Source organism: Amphiprion ocellaris, chromosome 12 (genome assembly GCF_022539595.1).
Source record: "Amphiprion ocellaris isolate individual 3 ecotype Okinawa chromosome 12, ASM2253959v1, whole genome shotgun sequence".
Classification (NCBI taxonomy): Eukaryota; Metazoa; Chordata; class Actinopteri; family Pomacentridae; genus Amphiprion; species Amphiprion ocellaris.
Window position 1 is genome coordinate 17,756,593 of NC_072777.1, and position 18,355 is coordinate 17,774,947.

At 40.8% G+C, this 18,355-nt stretch overlaps 1 protein-coding gene across 2 annotated transcripts in view; it reads left to right on the plus strand.

Moving 5' to 3' along the window:
• rngtt (RNA guanylyltransferase and 5'-phosphatase) overlaps positions 1–16,913 on the plus strand; it is a 130,523-nt gene extending 113,610 nt beyond the window's left edge. For both annotated transcript variants that reach the window (XM_055015915.1, XM_055015914.1), the window contains 2 exons: positions 5,202–5,325; positions 15,792–16,913. In XM_055015915.1, coding sequence (XP_054871890.1) covers positions 5,202–5,325; positions 15,792–15,958 — 291 coding nt within the window. In that variant the 3' untranslated portion in view covers positions 15,959–16,913. The remainder of the gene's footprint in view (positions 1–5,201; positions 5,326–15,791) is intronic.
• The last annotated feature ends 1,442 nt before the right edge of the window (positions 16,914–18,355 follow it).

Sequence of the window (18,355 nt, forward strand, 5' to 3'; positions counted from 1 at the left end):
CTACAACTCTTAATTTCCTGATGGAATGATTGAAACATATGCATCTTTGTCACAAATAAATCTAGTATTTTGGTTATTTCATAGATTTATTATAGGTCTTCTGAAATAGGACAAAATCTGCTGGGTCAACTATATACATACAGCAATTTTAGTTATCAGTTTTGGTGATGCAGAAAGCTGTGCTAATCAAATTTTCTTAGTGCCATGATCTCTCACCTTCTTGTGACTGGTTGCAATTCACTACAGACACTGAATTCTCTGAGCCAATTTAAAGAGGGCCCATTTGATATAGTCATTAGACTGTCACAAACACAACAATGGGAAGCAAATCATTGACTTGAACAAGTCAGGAAAGTCACTTGGAGCCATTTCAAAGGTACTCCAGATCCCAAAATCATCTATGCAAACATTGAAATTAAACAAAAATTGAGCTGTTTGGCCACAATGAAGCTGGTTTGTTGCCAGTAGAACGGGTGCTTTGCACAAAATAAATGGAGTAAATTCTTCGGGAAAACCTAAATCAGCCAGAAGGCTGTGTCTTGGAAGGAGTTGAATGTTCCAACAAGACAATGATTAAAACACACACACATATAAAATGGTAAAGGAATGGCTAATTCAGGCTAGAATTATACTTTTAGACTGGCCTCCCCAGAGTCCTGGCTCAAACCCTGAGAGAATCTGGACTGTGCTGAAGAAACAAGTCTATGTCAGAAAGCCAACAGATATATTTAAACTGCACGAATCTTTTCTTGAGTGGTCTAAAAATATAACCACAAACTTGTGGACAGCTACCAAGAGCACCTAGTTGAGAAGAAAATTTAACTAAATTATTTAATTATTGTTTATATATTTTTGACCCACACTTTTTTGTCATGTTTCCAAAAGACCATTAATAAATCAATGAAAGAACCAAAATGCATGTTTGCTTTTCATGATAAAGATTTATGTGTTTCAATCGTTCCATCATAGAAAATTAAAAGTTAAAGGAGTCACTGAAAAATCCAGACTGCCTTAATATGCAGGGTTTTTACAGGTATTCACAACTGTATATTAACTTAATAATCTATGCCGTTTGCTTAGTCATCCGGGGGAGTTGTGTAAATTTTAGTACAAGCTGACAATAATGGACAGAAGCCTACTGTACTCTGTCTGAAAGTATATATGAAAGATTGAATGCCAGTTTTCCTTGTCTCCATCAGTGATGTTATTCCCACCGAGGGAATGTTTGTTCGGGTTCATACTTTTGCATCTTATATTCTCTCCTCACTTATATATTCTTTCATTTAATTCTGGTTATTAAAATGGACCCGAGTGCTGCTGTGTTGCAGACCTAAGGGGCACTTCTGGTTAAGTCTATAATGAAACATAGGCAGGGTCACTCCAAGAGAGGCATGGTGGCAAAAACATAACAGCTATTCAAGGAAATTAAAATCTTTGAATGTTTATTCATCTGTGTCGCCATCTCTACAAAGGTCTTGTAATATAGTGTAGCACAGTGCCCTGGTACAGTAGTCCCCAAAGATTCCAGCATTTGATAAAGAAGTTGGATGAGGGTCTCTCTAGTGCACTAACTGGTAAAAGGTCAGACGTCATAAACTCCAGCAGTCTGGAGGCTGTTTAAGTCTCATTTTCTGCTCTTTTGGGTGATATAGTAGACAAAATATTCAGTATGTTTAATGTTCAGGCATGGGTGGTGGTGTTCTATTGATGTGGGGAATATTTCCCTAGCTCACTTTAGGCCGATTAGTACCATTATTATTTATACAGCACAGCCTACCTGAGTATTCACTGTACTCCAACAGCCTCCACAGTCACCAGACGTCAATCCAATAGAGCACCTTTGGGATATGGTCTAACAGGAGATTTTCATCATGGAGCTAATGAATCTAGTGTAACTGTGTGATACTATCATGTCAATATGGACTAAAATCTTTGACAAACGTTTCCAGCACCTAGTTGAATCTGTGCCACAAACCTGGTACTACCACGGTGCACCTAATAAAGTGGCCGGTGAGCGTAAATATGAAACAGGATCAGAAGGCTGAAGCTTGGATGCTGTTGGTCTTCTGCTGTATAATATAAAGAATATGAAATGATAACATCCTAAACTTTGGATTAACATTATTTTATTATTGACTTAAAGTCTGATTTCTTCTTGAGGAATCCAAAGAATCCCTGGAAAAAGGTGCTATATTAGTGGGAAGTTAACATTTTGTAGTAAAACTATATCTATAGAGAACATGCCCCTGTCAAGAATATTTGTATGCACGAGTCTGCATCCTGAACCTATAATTCCCCAACAATTTATTATTAATATTATTAGCAGCAGCTTTTTTTGTCCTTATATACTGTGTTTATCTAAACAAACTTGTTGCACATCAAGCACGCACAAGGGCTCCGTTTCGTAAGGTTTCAGGAAAAATTTGAGACAGTGGTATATAGCAGAACAGTCAATTTAACTGTTTTTAATCATTGCAATAGCCATCATAAAACAAGCATTTCTTTTAAATCCCTTTGAGAAGAAAAGCATATCTGCTGCTTGTATTTTTCTTTCTTGTTAGTCTGTATAGTTTCTGTATACTTACTGTATATTTGGGCATTGCAATAGAAAGCAGACTGCAGAGCTGTTCTGCTTTCTGCTCTGCAGTTGTGCAACACTAGCTGATCAAGAATTTGACTGCCAAAGTCCCCGATAACTGGTGGCACACGTGTACTATTTGAATGGATTAAACACCAAGTGGTGATGGAAAATGGCAGCCAACATGTCACCCTTCCCCAGCAGGAAGGGATCCAGCCTGTAGCAGCACACCCTGTCTGCCTCTACTGCCCTTCACATTTTTCTGACAGTTTGCTATGTAGAGCTTTTAGAAGGCTCAGACATTCTGTCACTGCTTTAGATCACCTGCTGTTCTTCTCCAAATGAAGAAATGTTTGACTTGTCAATCCACAGTGATCAACCACAGCATTAAAACTACTGACTGGTGAAGTGCATGACATTGATTATCTTGTAACAATGCAATGTTCTACAGAAACTGAGGGTGCTGGCATTCAAGAAGATGTCACTTTGGCACGTACCATCCACTTTGCTGCTGACCAAGCACGCACACCCCACATCCCATGACAAGCGCACTTCCGAACAGCAGTGGCCTACCCCAGCAGAACAGTGTATGCGGCCACACTGCAAAATCAGCTCCTAGATCACAACAAAGAGCCGAAGGTGTTGACCCAGCCTCCAAACTCCCTAGTTCCCAAGCCAATCGAGCATGCACGGGATGTACTGGAACAAGCCTGATCCATGAAGGCCCATCCCGCAACCTACAGGACCCAAAGGATTTAAAGCCAAAGTCCTGTTGCCAAACACTGCAGAACACCCTCAAGAGCTCTGGTGTCAATACCTCAACAATCAGAGCTGTTTTGGCAGCACAAGGAGGACTTGCACAATTTTGGGCAGGTGGATTTAATGTTGTCATTTACCACATTAACAATGTCTAGACTGTATTTCTGATTAATTTAATGTTATCTTCAATGCAAAAAAAATGCTTTTCTTTCAAAAATAAGGACATTTCTAAGTGGAACCAAACTTTTGAATGGTAGTGTATGCTGAAGAATTATGATTTGCCAAGGTCATAGTCTAAAATGCCATTTCTTTCTTTCATTCACTTGCAGTCTTTGTCACACTTTCCATCTTCCTTCCTCACACACTTTCGTGCTTCCTGTGCGAATGCGACCCCCACTGTGAGCCCAGATGCCCCACACTCCAGGATCCTATACGCTTTTACTTTGTATTTTAGTGTCTTGCCAAACACTGGTGCTTTCCTGGCACCAGTGGTCTCTGTCTTGGCTCGACTGGAATGTCACGTGTTCAACTGAACCCTGGAGGTTACTGTCTTGGTTTTCAGTGTTTTCACAGTACAGCAAATGCCCCAACAGCCTCTGATTTTGAGATCGTCACAAACAAGTACTTTATGATGGCTCATGGCACTGTATTGGTGTTTATATTAATACCCCATCATTGCACAAGACCATTTAAACTGCAGTTTTTTGCCTTAATTGTTCCCAGCAGCTCTAGGATTTAAAATCTCCAGGTCTCAAGAATCCCCTCAGTTAGACAGTCCCTCGACAAGTAAACAACAGATGCTCAAATGTCTTCTTTGACTCATACTTGATCTTCAGTATCGTGTGCCATTTTCATCTACTTGAACAGCATTACAGTGAGCTCAGTGTGTAGAGCTGATTTTGTTTTCAAAGCAGAATATGATGTAATAAGTCAGTGACCCTGTGTAGCTCAGTAGGTGGAATAGGAACTGTTGCACTGCTTTGTTGAAAGATGCATCACAGACATACAGTTGCTCACACTGTCTTAATATTTGTATGCACCTGTGGTTGAGTCAAAATCCTTAGAAAGCATTTCAACGGAAATAACTACTTCTTTTAGATAATTTAACATAAATTACTATCTTCTCTGATCCTCAAGGTCATTTGTCTCCATCTGTCAGTATTAGTAGCTTTGCATAAAGCATCAGAGCTTGGTCACATTTTTTAACCTCCTAAAATCACACTACATTGTGGGCATTGATGTTTTCATACATTTACTTAAGTGAGCTTGTGCTTCAGACTTGAACAAAAAGTCAATACTGGAATACTTCGATGTGCATCAGTCTGGCATTTTAGCTTTGTGACTGGTTGTGGCACAGAACAATCCCCCAAGGGTTTTGAAATTTTGTCTTCTCACTTCAGTTTTTGTTTCCAGATTTTTGGTTTTATTGCAGATTTTTAAAATCTCAGTGCAACTTTTTTTTTTAAAGCAGTGAATGTCAGCATGTGTTCCATTCAGCTGCTGCTGCCTGATGTTAGTTTATTTTGCTTAATTTGGTAGGTGTAGTTTTCTTTTTCAATTTCTGCAAATAGTATTTAATAACAAGTAGTAACAGCAAAAGTGACGATAAGTGTTAACAGCATATACAGTCTGCCAATTGCCCAAATTACTTGCATCGATCGGTTTACCTGTATGTGTCTGGGTGTTACAATGATCAATGTCTGTGACTCTCTTGAGATAAAAATCAAAACTGGCAAACCACAACATGGTTACTGTTCTGGGTACTGGGTTTATAGTTTTCATGGGCAGTAATAGCAGCAGAAGAAAACAAAATGATTCTTTCATTCACTCACATTAAAGCTATCTCTCATCTCTGTCTGTAAAGGCCACTAAAGAGCTGAAACAATATGACAACAAGATCATCGAGTGCACCTTTGCCAACAACAGCTGGGTGTTCATGAGGCAGAGGGTGGACAAGAGCTTCCCGAACTCCTACGATACAGCTATGGGTGAGTCTTCTCTCTCCAACATTATTTATTAATAACTCATTGTATCCTCTGTCTCAGTAAAACTATTCGTCAGCCTGTGATTAATGGTCCTTTTTATCTTTATTGTACATCCTGCCTTAGTATGATAACAGCGTTATGGAGCTGTGTGTGTAGAGGAGTGAGCGTTCTGTTGTGTACTTTCCATCAAGAATGCACACAGTCTGGCCTCGTATTTGGTGCCCGGAACAAATTGTATTTTCATGCCATCAGTTTTAAATAGAGAAGCTGACATTTTGCTGCAAAAGGTTTTCCATCTTTACCAGGTTACACTGTTGTAAATGGACATACACAGCACACACTACCAGTCAAAAGGACACACCTTCTCATTTAATATTTTTTCATTATTTTCATGACTATTTACATTGTAGATTCTCACTGAAGGCATCAAAACTATGAATTATCACACATGCAGTTACGTAGTAAACAAAAAAGTGTGAAATAATTTAAAGCATGTTTTATATTTTAGATTCCTCAAAATAGCCACCCTTTGCTTTGATTACTGCTTTGCACACTCTTGGCATTCTCTGGATGAGCTTCATGAGGTAGTCATCTGAAATGGTTTTCACTTCACAGGTGTGCCTTGTCATGGTTAATTTGTGGAATTTATTGCTTTCTTAATGGGGTTGGGACCTTGTGCCGAAGTCAGGTTGGTACACAGTTGACAGCTCTGTTTGACTACTGTTTGAATCCATATTATGACAAAAACCAATCAGCTAAGTAAAGAGCAATGACAGTCCATCATTACTTTAAGAACTGAAGGTCAGTCAGTCCGGAAAATTGCAAAAACTTTGAATGTATCCCCAAATGCAGTCGCAAACACCATCAAGCACTACGACAAAACTGGCTCACATGAGGACCACCCCAGGAAAGGAAGATCAAGAGTCACCTCTGCTGCTGAGGATAAGTCCATCCGAGTCGTCAGCCTCAGAAATTGCAAGTTAACAGCACATCAGATTAGAGCCCAGGTACACACGTGGACAAAATTGTTGGTACCCCTCGGTTAATGAAAGAATAACCCACAATGGTCACAGAAATAATTTGAATCTGACAAAAGTAATAAATAAAAATTCTATGAAAATTAACCAGTGAAAATCAGACATTGCTTTTGAACTGTGGTTCAACAGAATTGTTTTAAAAAATGAACTCCTGAAACAGGCCCGGACAAAAATGATGGTACCCCTAGAAAAGACTGAAAATAATGTGACCATAGGGACATGTTCAATCAAGGCATGTCCTCTAATTAGCATCACAGTTGTCTACAAACTTCCAATCAGTCAGTCGGCCTATTTATAGGGTTACAAGTAGTCACTGTGCTGTTTGGTGACATGGTGTGTACCACACTAAACATGGACCAGAGGAAGTGAAGGAAAGAGTTGTCTCAGGAGATTAGAAAGTAAAAGAAAATTATAGACAAGCTTGTTGAAGGTAAAGGCTATAAGACTATCTCCAAGCAGCGTGATGTTCCTGTGACTACAGTTGCACATATTATTCGCAAATTTAAGATCCATGGGACTGTAGCCAACCTCCCTGGATGTGGCCGCAGGAGGAAAATTGATGACAAACGGAAGAAACAGATAATATGAATGGTAACAAAAGAGCCCAGAACAACCTCTAAAGACATTAAAGGTGAACTCTAAGGTCAAGGTACATCAATGTGAAATCGCACCATCCGTCGTCGTTTAAGCCAAAGTGGACTTCATGGGAGACGACCAAGGAGGACACCATTGTTGAAAACAAGTCCTGAAAAAGCCAGACTGGAATTTGCCAAACTGCATGTTGACAAGCCACAAAGCTTCTGGGAGAATGTCCTATGGACAGATGAGACAAAACTGGAACTTTTTGTCAAGGCACATCAGCTCTATGTTCACAGACGCAAAAATGAAGCACATCAAGAAACGAACACTGTCCCTACTGTGAAACATGGAGGAGGCTCTGTTATGTTGTGGGGCTGCTTTTCTGCATCTGGCACAGGGCGTCTTGAACTGTGCAGGGTACAATGAAATCTCAAGACTATCAAGGTATTCTAGAGAGAAATGTGCTGCCCAGTGTCAGAAAGCACATTTCAGTCGCAGGTCATGGGTCTTGCAACAGGATAATGACCCAAAACCACAGCTAAAAACACCCAAGAATGGCTAAGAGGAAAACACTGGACTGTTCTGAAGTGGCCTTCTATGAGCCCTGATCTAAGTCCTATTGAACATCTGTGGAAGGAGCTGAAACATGGCGTCTGGAGAAGGCACCCTTCAAACCTGAGACAACTGGAGCAGTCTGCTCATGAGGAGTGGACCAGAATACCTGCTGAGAGGTGCAGAAGTCTCATTGTTACAGAAATGGTTTGATTGCAGTGATAGCCTCAAAAGGTTGTGCAACAAAATATTAAGGGTACCATCATTTTTGTCCAGTCCTGTTTCATGAGTTTATTTTTAAAAATAATTATGTTAAACCACGGTTCAAAAGCAATGTCTGATTTTCATTGGTTAATTTTCATAGAATTTTTATTTATTATTGCTTTCGTCAGATTCAAATTATTTCTGTGACCATTGTGGGTTTTTCTTTCATTAACCGAGGGGTACCAACAATTTTGTCCACGTGTAAATGCCACACAGAGTTATAGTAGCAGACACATTTCTACATCAGCTGTTCAGAGGAGACTGTGCCAATCAGGCCTTTATGGTCAAATAGCTACTAAGAAGCCACTACTAAGGAAAAACAACAAGCAGAAGAGATTTTATTGGGCCAAGAAACACAAGGAATGGACATTGGACCAATGGAAATCTGTGCTTTGGTCTGATGAGTCCAAATTTGAGGTTTTGGTTCCACCCGCCATGGAACCATGCATGTAGATGGTCTCTACGTGCGTCGTTCCCACCATGAAGCATGGAGGAGGAGGTGTGATGGTTTGGGGGTGCTTTGCTGATGACACTGTTGGGGATTTATTCAAAACCCAATCCAGATGGTTTGGAATCAGATGGACCAGAGTGAAGGCAGAAGGAACAAGAAGTGCTCAGCATCTCTGGGAACTCCTTCAAGACAGTTGGAAAACCATTCCAGGTGACTACCTCATGAAGCTCATGGAGAGAATGCCAAGAGTGTGCAAAGCAGTAATCAAAGCAAAGGGTGGCTACTTTGAAGAATCTAAAATACAAAACATGTTTTGACTTGTTTCCAGAGGTGGGTAGTAACGAGTTACATTTACTCCGTTACATTTACTTGAGTAACTTTTCAAAAAAATATACTTCTGAGAGTAGTTTTACTCTGCCATACTTTTTACTTTTACTTGAGTAGATCTGTGATGAAGAAACGCTACTCTTACTCCGTTACACTGGGCTACACTCGACTCATTACTTTTTTATTTACCACATTAAATATGCTTTATTGTGCGGAAGAGATGCCCCCAGTGGATCTACCACATGACTGTGTTTCACCAATCAGACGAAGCAACAATAATCACATGACTCCGTTTCACCAGACGTCACCCTGCAGTCACATGACCACATACGAACTGTGGAGGCATAGCGGCACAAGCTCTACACACGTTGCAGACATGGAATGAAAAAAACAGGGGCATTTTCAAGAAGTTTGATCTTGCTTCGGAGTCCGACAACATTAGCATAGCATTAGCATGGATATCTCCATCTTCGACTTTTGTTAGAAGACAAAAGCCGAAGACGGCTACTAACGTGGGCGAAGTGAAGGGTGACGTCAGGCTTATAAATTTGCACATTATTTTACATTTTTGTCTGATCTCATCATTTCTAAAAAATAAATCGGACATTACAAACAGTTACTCAGTACTTGAGTAGTCTTTTCACCAAATATTTTTTTTACTCTTACTTGAGTAATTTTTTGGATGACTACTTTTTACTTCTACTTGAGTGATATTATTTTGAAGTAACATTACTCTTAAGTACAATTTTTGGATACTCTACCCACCTCTGCTTATTTCACACTTTTTTGTTTACTACGTAATTCTGATTGTGTTCAGTCATAGTTTTGATGCTTTCAGTATTAATCTTACAATTCAGAAAATAGTGAAAATAAATAAAAACCATTCAATGAGAAGGTATGTCCAAACTGGTACTGTATATACATATGTTGCTTGTATTATCTTTCAAAGTCTTTCATAGTTATTATCTGATGAAGCTGTCCTAGTATTTTGTCTGAAAGATTTAAAATAGGCTAATTTTATGACATGAGCAAAGTGATGAACTCTGTTTTCTTCTACTAAATAATTATTTCTAAATAGTCCTACATTTTATTAAAACCGTGACATTAGGCTCTCAGTGAAAGACATGGATAAAACTACAATGAGAAGAAGAGAGAAAAGCATCCAAAAACAATAGCTTGCAACTGTAATAACGCTTGTTTGTGTAGATATAAATCTAACTGCTGACTTTCCTGTGCTGGGAGGAAGAGAGTACAACAGCAAGCATAAAAGTACAAATTGAAGCAATAAAAACAAGAAGCACTGGCGGGCAAAAATACATTTAAAGAGTGAAATGAATTGATTAAAGACAAAAGAAAATATATTTCTGAATTATTGAGCTTTAGATCCTGAGGCAAGCTGTTGTGCAGCCTTGGAGCCCAAATGGCAAAAACCTCTTCTATCTAAAATGGAGACAGATAGCACTGCGTTTCTCCCAAGCTGAAAACACTAGGTTCCATTTAGAAACTGGAAATACTCAGAAATTTGTTGTTAGTATCATGGCATGGTCATGAATGTGCCAAGGGAGCTGTGAAGTATGAGGAACTATTTCCAGCATCACTTGTCCCAGAAGTACAATTCCAACTCAAGATGTACTTCTACAGATGGATTCATCACCGCTTCCACATTTATGTTCGAAAACATTTGGTCCTTTTAAATAAGTCTGTCAGTTTGGGGTTTTGCCTGAAATATACACGGATTAAGGATTCCAGACTAACCTTTAACATGGTTGCACTGGTGCATTATTTAGGCGCACCCAAAATTTTTCAACGCATCTTTTGGCACTGTGATAGGCTTTTGCTTTGCCTTGTTTAGAAGATGATGCCTTGACACTCATTTTCTCTTGGAGGTAATCTTTGTGTATTCTGACATAAAGAATTGATGAAGTGAAACCACCATGTGAGAAGCTTTTCACGAAGCTGCTCTGCTGCAGAACGCGAAGGATGAGTGTGCATGGACAACGAGCATGGAACTGCAGCAGAGACTACCGATGGGTTTATTGCTGACTGAATAACAGTGCAATCTAGGGCTGCAGCTATCGATTATTTTAGTAATCGAGTATTCTATCGATTATTCTGGCGATTAATGGAGTAATCAGATTCCGTGCTTGGCATGTGTGTTGCAGACCGCCTTGGTGGAATACAGGCCGACATCTGTGCTGTATTGTACATATATAGTATAGTACAAGGTTATTCTACGAAAACTCAAAGCCATGGGAGCCTACATGTATTTAGTTGATGATGCAGAAATTGCATAAATATGTTTTATGTTTGGTCCGTTTAAACTGCTGGTACTGCAGCTGATAGAACACAGATAAGAAATAAGATAAGATAAGATAAAGTTCTTTATTTCTCCCCACTCCAGGGGAAATTTACATTGTTACAGCAGCTTATGTAACAGTAGACGTAGTGATAAGAATAAAATAATAATAGAACAATAGTAATAATATTTACAATATATACAAGGGTGAGAGATGAGGATAAAGTGGCTTAACAGAAAAAATAAAAATAAAGTTTAAAAGTGCAAAGATGTGCAGTGCAAGAATGTCAGTGCAAATTTTATGGTTTGGGGTGGTAATGATATAGTCCAGTTTATGTTAACATCAGCCAGTGATGCTGATGTTGTAAAGTCTTATAGCAGATGGGATGAAGGACCTGCGATAGCGCTCTTTCTTGCAGGGTGGATGTCTCAATCTGCTGCTGAAGGAGCCGCTTAAAGACCCCACAGTGTCATGCAGTGGGTGAGAGGGATTGTCCATGATGGATGTGAGCTTTGCCAACATCCTCCTCTCACCCACCTCCTCTATGGAGTCCAGGGAACAGTCCAGGACAGAACCTCCTCCTGACCAGTCTGTTTAGTCTCTTTCTGTCCCTTTCAGTGCTCCCTGCTCCCCAGCAGACCACTGCATAGAAGATAGCAGACGCTACCACAGAGTCGTAGAATGTCCTGAGCAGAGTCCTGCACACTCCAAAGGACCTCAGTCTCCTCAGCAGGTGGAGACGACTTTGGCCCTTCTTGTACAGAACCTCTGTATTGTGTGACCAGTCCAGTTTATTGTTGAGGTGAACACTCAGGTATTTGTATGTGTCCACCATGTCAATGTCCAAACCCTGGATGTTCACCGGTGCAGTCCGGGGTGTCCTCCTCCTGCTGAAGTCCACGATCATCTCCTTCGTCTTACTGGCGTTGAGCTGCAGATGGTTTCGCTCACACCAGTCCACAAAGTCAGAGATGACCGTCCTGTACTCCCGCTCGTCCCCCTCAGATACACACCCGACAATGGCTGTATCATCGGAGAACTTCTGGAGGTGACAGCTCCCAGAGTTATAATGGAAGTCCGATGTGTACAGAGTGAAGAGAAAGGGGGAGAGCACTGTCCCCTGTGGGGCCCCCATGCTGCTGACTACCACATCAGACACACAGTCCTGAAGCCTCACGTACTGTGGTCTGTTGGTGAGGTAGTCGATGGTCCAAGCAGCCAGGTGACAGTCTACTCCCGCTCCTTCAAGCTTCACCCTAAGCAGAGAAGGCTGGATGGTGTTGAAAGCACTGGAGAAGTCAAAGAACATGACCCTCACAGTGCTGCTGGGTTTCTCCAGATGAGTCAGTGATCTGTGCAGCAGGTAGACCACTGCATCATCCACTCCAATGTTCGGTTGGTAGGCGAACTGCAGTGGATCCAGATACTGGCTCACCTGGGGACGGAGGTTCTTGAGGACGATCCTCTCCATGGTCTTCATCAGATGAGAAGTGAGGGCCACAGGTCTGAAGTGGTTAGGCTCCCTGGGGTTCCTGGTCTTAGAGACAGGAACCAGGCAGGAAGTCTTCCATAACAGAGGAACCCTCTCCAGACTCAGGCTCAGGTTAAAGATGTGCAGCAGCACCTGACAGAGCTGGTCTGCACAGTCTCTAAGGAGTCTGGAGCTGATTCCATCAGGACCTGCAGCTTTCCTGGTTTTGATCTTTTTAAGTTCACTTCTCACCTGATCAACTGTTATGGAGAGGCAGGGGGAGGGTGGCAGGGGGAGGGGTGATGGTGGTGGTGGGGGGTGAGAAGAGGAGGAGTGATGGGGCTGTATGTGGAGTCCGGAGGTGGTAGAAGACGGGGATCGGAGGAGGGGTGCTGTTGGTGGTGTTGGTGGTAGAGAGCTGAGGTGTGAAGAAGGAGCTGGCTGGTCGGTGCTTTGATGAGAGGGGGGAGGAGTGGGAGCAGAGTCGAATCTGTTAAAGAACAGATTCAGCTCATTGGCCCACTCCTGGCCTCCTGCTGCAGCTCCCCTCTCATGGCCTCTGCTGTAACCAGAGATGGATCTCAGGTCTCTCCAGACCTCCCTTGTGTTATTGTCCTGCAGGTGAGATTCCATCTTGGTCCTGTAGCTGGCCTTGTCCGCCTTAATCTTCTTCTTTATCTCCTTCTGCACCCTCCTCAGCTCCTCTTTGTCCCCAGATCCAAAGACCCTCCTCTTCTCCTTCAGCAGGGCCTTCAGTTCCAGGGACACCCAGGGTTTGCTGTTAGAGAAATCTGATTAGTTTATTAGTATTACAGAGAATATTCGATCAGTAACATTAGTTTCACTTTGATTTGGCCACAAATTCAAGTGATTTCCTTCATTATGAGACAGTGTCAGACCTACATTCACTTTAATACAAGATCGTGTTTGAATATATGAAGTTTGAAGTTTGTTTTATTGTGCAGCTGTCTGTTGGTAAAATAAATACATGACATCTTTAACAGTTTTCTACCAGCATTCCTGTGTTACATCATTTCCAGTCACAGCTTATTACCGTCACACATTTTTATGTTCCTGATTGTTCTTCATTAAAACAACCTGTTGATTTTGTTTAAAATGAGTGAAATGATGCGTTAAACTCTCCTGTTTGTGTGGACGAGTTTGAAGCAGAAAATCTGAGTTAACAAAGTTGAAAACCACCTTCATACCTGTTAACTCTGACTGAGGTTTTAGTTTTTGTCGAGCCTACTCACACAAAGAAAGTCTGACTGTCAAACTGCCTTCATAGTTCATTCGTCTGGTCTGATAAATGCCGTAAACACTAGAAAAGCTGTTAAGATAGAAGCATCCCGTCAAATTTAAAATCCTTTTGTAATTTATTGATTATAGGTCCGGATCCGTATTGGATCAAGTCTGGGTTCGGACCGTTCAGATTGTCCAGGCCATTTAGTAACCTCGGGTCTAGTATGTAGTGGATTAAACTAGGGCTGCAACTAACGATTATTTTAATAATCAATTAATCGGTTGATTTTTTTTTCTTCGATTAATCGATGAATCGGATTAAAAAAACACATTTTTAATTTCTGCCACTTTATTCAGAAAGAGAAGATTTGGACTGACAGAGCAAATAAGATCATTGTAGCGAAGTATTCATCTTCAACCATCGACAGAGGCCTCATATGTCAGTGACCATCATGTTGATGCTCTCAGGACAGCTGCTTGCTGTGGTGGTATGATGTCTTTCTCATCATGAAGCCTGTCATTTTTTGCTGTTCATGAAATGAGAAAGATAGTATAGTTTGAGTATGTATTATAGCACAATTTACAACAACTCAGTAATTATCTTGTTTTATTGGCAGAATTAGGTTAAGGCAAGTAAGTAGTCCAAAGAGCAAAACACAAAGTATGCACGCACACACACACACACACACACACACACACACATATAGTACAAGCACCATAAAAAATACTTCATAGCATAAATTGAGATATAAGAATTTACTTTAACCCCTGTCTAAATGCAGTTCATCCTGCCTCACTCCAACACAGACCAGCGTCTTCACTCAGAGTTTGTCAGAAAATTAAAACTTGAGGCTTAATCTTTAAATTATTATCACCATCGTGTGCAAGTTACATTTATTTATAAATCATATTCAAACCCTGTTTAAGCTGAGTAAAGTGAAATAAAAAGTATCGCACACACACACACACACACACACACACACACACACACACACACACACACACACACACACACACACACACACACACACACACACACACACACACACGCCCTATCACTGTCATTAATCAGCTAACAAACACACGCGAGCATCAGGCGAGCTACCAGAGAGACTAACGTTACTTTTCCTCACTTTAAAACGGAACAAACGTAGGATATTGTAGTGACTTACCCTGCTGATGAGCTCCCTTCGTCCTCATTGGTGACTCCAACGTGTTTCCGTTTCAGGTGCTCTATCATCATCGTGGTGCTCCTGTGCCATCTCTTATTACTTTTGCAAAGCTTGCATGTTACGCATGTTTTTTGTTTTGTGAAGCGTGAAATGCTACCACACTTTTGAGGACTTTGGTCAAACTGTTTTCTCCATGTCAGTCATGTTTCATTTGTTGAATTTACTTTTCCTTTGAAAATACCACCTCCGCTCTGCATCCACCTCGCTTTGTCCCAACTCACTCTGCAGGTGGAGTTTTTGTTTTTTTTTTGTTAAACAAAGCTTTATTTCGGTCAGCCAGCATTGATTAAAAAAAAAAAACAAAACCTTTATTTCAGTCAGCCAGCATTGACAAAGCTCTTCAGGTGAAGTAGACGCTCCGCGACATGGCGAGTGACGCATGAATCGCACGACACAACGAATCGATAATGAAATTCGTTGCCAACACTTTTAATAATCAAATTTTAGCGATTTTATCAATTTGTTGTTGCAGCCCTAGATTAAACGATGCCTCAATTTAGAGAATTTTGCCCCGAGGAATTTTAGTAATCGAATTAATGGAATAACCCGAGGAATCATTTCATCCCTAGTGCAGTCATAATTTCTAGGGGCTTCTGGCCTGTCCCTTCCAAGTAATACAGCCTGTTGACTGCTCCACAAACCAAAAGCCACAAACTACAGAAACACCTGTGAGACAAAGTGCAGGACATCTTAGTGCTGTTTAGCGGAGCCACCAATGGGCCTGAAAGCGCCCTTAGCAGCAGAGGAATCACCCCGCCATCTCACAGAGCAGAATTCTAATCTGCCACACATACTGAGACAAACCTGCTAAATCTTAGGCACACCTGTGAAACCAATGAAAGTGAATGAAACAATGAACATGTTTAGTGGCACTTGACAGGTGTTTTCGTTGCATTGACAGGTTTTTGATTGGCTCCACACATGGTAGCCCTGGATTTCAGTGTTGTGGGAAAAGCCTGTCAGCATCTCTGTAGTAATTTCCTTCTTCCTATGTATGTTTGTTTCTTCTCTCTCCAGCTGTGTGTAAAAGCATCCAGGAGCCCGTTACTAAGGAAATCCTTTTGGAGTATCTGGACCGTTGTGCTCAGGGAGTCCAAGCCCAGAACCGGAAACACCCGCCAGACCCAGACTCTGAGCTAATGCCCCCTCCCCCTCCAAAGAGACCCAACCGGGCCATCCCATAGTGACAGCTGGGCCTTCTGGACTGCTCCACACTCACAGTGTACATCAGCATCACCAGCTACATCACCCTACAGAAAACAGACATTTCAAGGCTTTCTTGCCTGCAGTACATTTGCTTTATCAGTCTGTACATGTAAGGACTTCAGAAAAGGGACTGCCTCAGTGTCATTAAATTACATTGTAGATCGTTTGTAGCTTAAATTGCTCGTGTTCTTATTAAAATGAAAAAAATGATGCTTAGGTATTTTTTTGGTTTTCCTATTTATCTTTTTAAAACTCTGAGCTACTTGGTATTTATCAGCAGTGATGTTGTTCTGCCTACAGATGACACCTGACAAACCTTGTTTATATTTTGTCACCCAAACCCCTAATTTGATTTGCAGAAGAAGTAAACCTCATGTGAGCTCAGTCTGCTGTCTTGATCTGTTTAAGTCAGGAAACAACACTTCAGAAATACTTTCTATCATCAAAGATCTCACTTCGATTAGCACAAAGCTGCAAGGATTTGAGGTTTAGTTTCAGTTAACAGCATAATGTTGCTGGTAGTTTTCCACCTGTGATGCTCAGCCGGAGGTTTCCGAATGTTTTCATATCTACAACGACCAAACAGATTGGGATTAGATCTCAGCGCACTGCTTTAGCTCATCTGTGTGGACTTTTTTTTTAAAGGCCACATGGGTAGGCGGGGAGATGACAGCATGGTTACACTTTCTCTGCAAACTACAAAGAAGTAGAAACTCAAAGTCAATCTACAGATGGGTGACATTAAAGGAAAAAAATCAACAAAATGAAGCAGGGTGAAAGTTATTCTGCTAATCTTCTAAGATGAGAACTGGACTGAAATCACTGAGTTGCCAGTTTTGGCTGAATGTTTGACTGTGATTTTTTTAAGTTGTCATATGTTTGTGGTTCCCACATGTTGATCCACTGTATGACAATAAAGGAGGTTGCATTGGATTCTCATTGAAAAGCTTAGGCAGCATTCAGCTTCAGAGCTTACAACAAACAATAGTCTTGTTTCCAATCATCTCTACCGCTCTTCGTTGTTTCCATTGCTGTTGGTTTTGCCTGTTTTTGTTTTTTTTTTTTTTTTTTAATTATTTTTTATTAGGGCTGAGTTTATAAAAGGTTTTGCTGCTTTAAAAAAAAATCCAATTTGTGAAACATTACACCTGGATGGGCATCAGTTCAGTTATTTAATAATGACCATGTACAAATTGACATACTACAAGAAGAAATGCTTTGACTAGGGGTTTTCCAGTAAAACATACAATTCGTGCAATTTAATGCAGTATTTGAGTCATAAATTCTAATTGCAGTGTATAGTAGTCACAGTTAAACACCCATCTCTATGAGTAAGTAGCACAAACACAAGCAGAAAGGCACTCAGAGAGCGCAGTACTCCACCAAGGCCGCTCAGTTGTATGATTTGGAAGGATGACATCTTTAAAAAAATGTGTGGTCCGCAGCGGTGGGTTTCTAGTAGAATCGCAATCGTGATCGTCAGCAGGCAGCTGATGTAGTGTTCACTTGTAGTCATAGTTACAGTGACGCCGTGCCGCTATCTCGCAATGATACAGAAATCTTTAAGAAATCCATGGATCCAGACTATATGCTGCATCACTGGGAAAATCTAATCAGTTGGTCCTCGTGTCATTTCTGACCTTCCCTGAAAATTTCTTCCAAATCTGTTTTTGAGTAATGTTGCAAACAGACATAGAGACAGACAAACCAACGCTGGTCATCACATAAGTCTGCTGAGGCTCTGTCTCCTTGGTGAAGTAACTAGAAAAACACTCAGAGAGCGCAGTACTCCGCCAAGGGTGCGCATTCTTTGTATCATTTCTGATGGATAAGTCCCGATAAATCTGCAACGGTCGATTTGTAGTAGGATCGCAATCATGTGATCATCAGCACGCAGCTGACGTAGTGTTCACATATTGTCATAGTGACGCCGCATCAGTGATATAGAAATCTTTTTAAAAATTTGTGGATCCAGACTGTAAGCCGCATTACTGCCAAAATCTAATCAGTTGGTCCTTGTGTCATTTCTGACCTTCCCTGAAAATTTTATCTGAGGTCAACCACACCACAATGTGTTTTAGAGCTGGTGCAAACTTCTGCAAGTAGAGCTCTCAGCAGGGCACAAGTGATTAATAAATATGCTAATCCTGTCAGGCAATTCAAGTGGACACATGAAGTGAATTTTTCTCCTAAGAATTCTTTCAGGGGCAGCATATAAATATTTGTCTGAAAGCTGATGAATCTCAGAGGTCAACTTCAATTTTACAGATGAAAGCTCAGTTAACCCTCTGAACCCCAAAACCTGCCAGCAGGGTTGAAACTCTTGTCTGTTAAAAAAAATCTCCTAAATTAGACAGACTCAGTAAAATAAAACA